General features: G+C 43.0%; 1 protein-coding gene across 1 annotated transcript; it reads right to left on the bottom strand.

Annotated features, from left to right (window-relative positions):
* Nucleotides 1-2,278: 2,278 nt before the first annotated feature.
* On the bottom strand, nt 2,279-4,947 carry LOC138955224 (uncharacterized). Its single transcript, XM_070326875.1, has 2 exons — nt 3,570-4,947; nt 2,279-2,792 (listed from the first exon to the last, which is right to left on the bottom strand). The coding sequence occupies exons 1-2, from the start codon at nt 3,853-3,855 to the stop codon at nt 2,599-2,601; spliced, it is 480 nt and encodes a 159-aa protein (XP_070182976.1). The 5' UTR covers nt 3,856-4,947; the 3' UTR covers nt 2,279-2,598.
* Nucleotides 4,948-5,230: the final 283 nt, after the last annotated feature.

Raw genomic sequence — 5,230 nt, 5'->3', positions numbered from 1 at the left:
ATCTGTAGCTGGTGATGTGTTTTGCACTGTTACAAACGGGGGGGGGGGGGGGGGGGGTACACACTGCTGTATCTGTAGGTTTGTTGTCTACTGTAACACTGGGGGGAGGGGAGGTTGTACTGCTGTAGCTGTAAGTGAATGTTGCACTGTTACACTTGGGGGGGGGGGGGTGGTACATACTGCTGTATCTGTAGCTGCATGCCCAGCCAGCAAGACATTAGCGGCCGATAGTCGGCCGAACACCCTTCAAAAAGTCGGGCAGGTGACGTCAAAACATACGACGCGGGTGTTGGCCCGACTAACTTTTGCAAAGAGGCAACGAGGCGGCCGACAGGCGGCCGAACACCTGTACTATGGCGGCACGCATCCGGTCCGATGTTAATCGGTCCGATGGCTTGTTGGACCTGCGGCCCGACACCTTATGCCGACATCGTCCCGATGTCTTCCCGCTGAAATCGATATCTTCCCGATGTCGGCATAAGGTGTCGGGCCGCAGGTCCAACAAGTTATCGGGCCGATTAACATCGGACCGGATGCGTGCCGCCATAGTGCAGGTGTTCGGCCGCCTGTCGGCCGCCTCGTTGCCTCTTTGCAAAAGTTAGTCGGGCCAACACCCGCGTCGTATGTTTTGACGTCACCGGCCCGACTTTTTGAAGGGTGGTCGGCCGATTATCGGCCGCTAATGTCTTGCTGGCTGGGTTTACGGAGGGCACCTAGGATGTTCTCAATCGGTGAGTGTATAAATGAAAGGGTGTTTGTACTGTGTGTAAAAGCCTGACCGTATCTGTGATGGTTTACGGGAGGCTTACTGTGACTTTAAGTTTTTGATCATCTGACTACCTTGCTTTTCTATTTTGGAAGATAATATGCACTCTTTTCTGAAAAATGGGTCGGGGGTGGGGGTAGTAAAAGCATCACAGTTCAAGATTTTGCGTTAAGCCCTTTATATTTTGTATTTTCCTGATAAAGCAAACATTGAACTAACAGAAAAAGTAACTTTTAAAACTACCTAATCACTTTGAAATTGGGCCTCCATAGTATACTCCAGCCTTCAGCTTTTCAATAGCGGTTTTGAAGCCTGCAAATGTTGTGTTTACAAATCGCTTCGGGGGCACCCTTTAATCTATACGTACTGACAAACCAAATACATGGAACGAAAGGTAAGAGGATGGACTGTAAGCTGGTTCGGGGTATTACAATTTTTCAAACGGATATACATGCAAGAAAGACTCAAACATTGCCCTTTTTCATTCAAGTGTAGATTAGAGCGTATCAAATGAATGCAGTATACCCTCGGTCAGAATAAAGAGCAGGCATTGCTCTTTCCAACGATGTATAATTTGGCACAGTACATAATGTTTAAGAACTGCCCCCGAAGTGATTTTTCAACAAACCCATAGGAAAGGACACCCTATTTTGGCCGTTTGTTTGTTTGTTTGTTTGCTTAACGCCCAGCCGACCACGAAGGGCCATATCAGGGCGGTATTTTGGCCGTAAAAAGCGCTAAAATGGGACAAATTTCTAACCTTTGGCGTGTGTTTGAAGCAGTACACCCCAGCAATGCCATTGATTTAAAACCTCAATGATATATTTCCTGAAAATTCGCATCATAAACGATTTTTCACTGTGCAATAAAAGCCAGTAATTTGCTTCGTTTCTTTGCTGTGACGCAAATACAAAACCAACACGATCTGCGGTGACATCGTGACGTCTTTTTCGAATTTGTTTTGCTTTTCTGTGATTTTACTACATTATGAAGCTAATACATTTTTTTAATAAATAAGCCCCGCCAACGTTTTGTAACATTAAAACTAAATATTTTCAAAAAAGTAAACATTTCATTTTTTGACCATTGTGATTTTTGCGATTTTTGTCATTTTTGGGGCACATTATTTCACAACATTACAAAGATACAGCTTAGAAAAAAAATCGAGGAATACACTATGTGTATGTCGGTGTATCCAGACAATTTTGCATTTCTACAACAAAAATTGCAAGCGCTGCGTCGACGCAAAACTGACCAACAACGCAAAACAGCAAATAACGCCAAATAATGGAAACTGTGAACGTCCATATCTCTGAAACTATTTGTCATACAGCCTTGCAGTTTTGCAACCTTCTTAGTTACCACACCGACTACACACATGCAACAAATAACATACTAGAAATAATTATGAACAAATGAGTGGTCCTACCTACTAAATGTAGTAATTTCGCCTTACGCGACTTTTTAAAATGTCCTGCAGCGGAGGACACAAAGCATTGTGGGAAACAAAGTTGTTTAAAAAAACCCACCTTTTGTTGCTTTATTATCCAATTGCTGGCAAATTCGGATCGCTTCCGCTCAGTGGAAAGCTAGCAGCAACAAGAGTCACGCTACAGATGTACATGTTTAGGTTTAATCAGCTACTATAATTATATATAGCGCTTCTGGCGAGAATAACGGAGGTCTTTTCTGTGCAGCAGTGGTCCCACAGGCGTGGTACATGGATACCTTTGCTAGTTCTGAGTCTGCATATAGAGGGGACTCGTGTCCCTCCCGGCCGGGATTTGAACCCGTCACCCGAGGACCACAAGTCAAGTACTCTACCAACTGAGCTACCTACCGCCGTTCATCTCCAGAAGACTGACAATCCATTCATTTTTGCTCAGGGTGTCCAAGATCGCCAAACGTCCGTTTCTGGTTTTGCAGAGATCCCGGCTCTCCTCGTAAGTTCTTGACTCGTTCAGGTAGAGAAAGCACAGGTTGTCCGGTCGACTCATGGCGAAACATTCTTGAACGGGACAGCTGTCTGTGGGACGATTACACATTCATTAATAGGCTTCCATTTGGAACTTCGAGGTGTTGATCGTGAAGCGGAAAGTTGCGGCGTCGCTTTAGCATTACGGAAAAATACAAATAATGATAAACAACAGCTATAGAATTGCTTTGACAATCTCTACATGAAGGCCACGAACTTTTGACACAACCCTCGTACGTTTCCCAAGACAACAAATTACTAAAACGCACGATACACAGCATAATATAAGACATTTGTTTCTACAGATATGAGAGAGAGAGAGAGAGAGAGAGAGAGAGAGAGAGAGAGAGAGAGAGAGAGAGAGAGAGAGAGAGAGAGAGAGAGAGAGAGAGAGAGAGAGAGAGAGAGAGCTTTGCCTGAAATTTATGTTTTTGAATTCTAACAACATCATAGTCTAGTTGTACCTTGCGAGTCATGGGTCATTGCCGATGACTTGACTGTTGATGAGTTATTTAGTATAAACGATTATTTTTGTTATCCTATGTCACACAAACACTTCCTTGATATGTCCAAAGTATTCAATAAAGTTTGGTATTGTGGTCCTCTTCACAAACTTGAAGTGACTTGTATAAGAGGTCACCTACTTCTTTGTCTAGAGCACTATTTGAGCGATTGCACGCAACTTGTGCTTGTCATAGGATGTAAATCAAATGATGAACCTTCTGCTGGTGCCCCAAAGAGATTCTGTCTCAGGGTATTTATTCTTCCTCATTTACATTAACAGCCTGGGGGAGTGAGAGAGAGAGAGAGAGAGAGAGGGCGACCTACCTGATGCAACGCGGTAGTATTCAGCACCCGGGATCTCCAAGAGTTCTTCATTTTCAAGGTAGACGATTTTGAAGAGAAGGCACTGGGCCTGTTCACTGATGTACATGAAAGAAGAGCACCAGGTCTTGGTGGAGCACAGTGCAGCGCAGTCAAACAGATCGGACGGTTCCATCCTTAGTTCAGGCACGGCGAGGGGAGGTTGTACGGAGTCAAAGCCAGGGTCTCTGACCCAGTCCACTGAAGGCTGTTGGCTCTGGCTCACTTGCGCGCACAGGCTTGTCACCATCAACAGTAATCTGTCAACAACATTATGCGTTTTGTCACCATTAACAGGAATCTGTCAACAACATAATGCGTTTTGTCACCATCAACAGGACTGGTATCTGTCAACAACATTATGCGTTTTGTTACTATCAACAGGAATCTTGTCAACAACATTATGCGTTTTGTCACCATCAACAGGAATCTGTCAACAACATAATGCGTTTTGTCACCATCAACAGGAATCTGTCAACATAACGTGTTAACGTGTTTTGTCACAATCAACAGGAATCTGTCAACAACATTATGCGTTTTGTCACCACCAACAGGAATCTGTTAACATAACGTGTTTTGTCACCATTGATAGGAATCTGGCAACACCATTATGCGTTTTGTCACCATCAACAGGAATCTGTCAACATAACGTGTTTTGTCACCATCAACAGATATCTGTCAACAACATTATGCATTTTGTCACCATCAACAGGAATCTGTCAACATAACGTGTTTTGTCACCATTGATAGGAATCTGTCAACAACATTATGCGTTTTGTCACTATGAACAGGGATCTGTCAACATAACGTGTTTTGTCACCATCAACAGGAATCTGTCAACAACATTATGCGTTTTGTCACCATCAACAGGAATCTGTCAACATAACGTGTTAACGTGTTTTGTCACAATCAACAGGAATCTTGTCAACAACATTATGCGTTTTGTCAGCATCAACAGGAATCTGTCAACATAACTTGTTAACGTGTTTTGTCACAATCAACAGGGATCTGTCAACAACATTATGCGTTTTGTCACCATCAACAGGAATCTGTCAACATAACGTGTTTTGTCACCATTGGCAGGAATCTGTCAACAACATTATGCGTTTTGTCACCATCAACAGGAATCTGTCAACATAACGTGTTTTGTCACCATTGACAGGAATCTGGCAACAACATTATGCGTTTTGTCACCATCAACAGGAATCTGTCAACATAACGTGTTTTGTCACCATTGGCAGGAATCTGTCAACAACATAACGTGTTTTGTCACCATCAACAGGGATCTGTCAACAACATTATGCGTTTTGTCACCATCAACAGGAATCTGTCAACATAAGGTGTTTTGTCACCATGGGCAGGAATCTGTCAACAACATTATGCGTTTTGTCACCATGAACAGATATCTGTCAACAACATTATGCGTTTTGTCACCATCAACAGGAATCTGTCAACATAACGTGTTTTGTCACCATTGGCAGGAATCTGTCAACAACATTATGCGTTTTGTCACCATCAACAGGAGTTGAAAATCATTTACATTTTCACCCACCATTGAATCGTTTCATAACCTGTATCATTTTTAGACCAAACTTTGTGCCAAAAATCATAAGCATCTTCAAATT

Source organism: Littorina saxatilis, unplaced genomic scaffold, assembly GCF_037325665.1.
Source record: "Littorina saxatilis isolate snail1 unplaced genomic scaffold, US_GU_Lsax_2.0 scaffold_871, whole genome shotgun sequence".
In the NCBI taxonomy this organism is placed as follows: Eukaryota; Metazoa; Mollusca; class Gastropoda; order Littorinimorpha; family Littorinidae; genus Littorina; species Littorina saxatilis.
The sequence above is the reverse complement of the archived record's forward strand: the minus strand, read 5'-3'. Positions and strand labels throughout refer to the sequence as shown.

Bases quoted from the DNA above. Each gene is read 5' to 3' on its own strand.
- LOC138955224 (XM_070326875.1), bottom strand. From the start codon at position 3,855: ATGGTGACAAGCCTGTGCGCGCAAGTGAGCCAGAGCCAACAGCCTTCA. The intron at 2,793-3,569 runs GTAGGTCGCCCT...ATCGTCCCACAG, and splicing joins ATACTACCGCGTTGCATCAG to ACAGCTGTCCCGTTCAAGAA.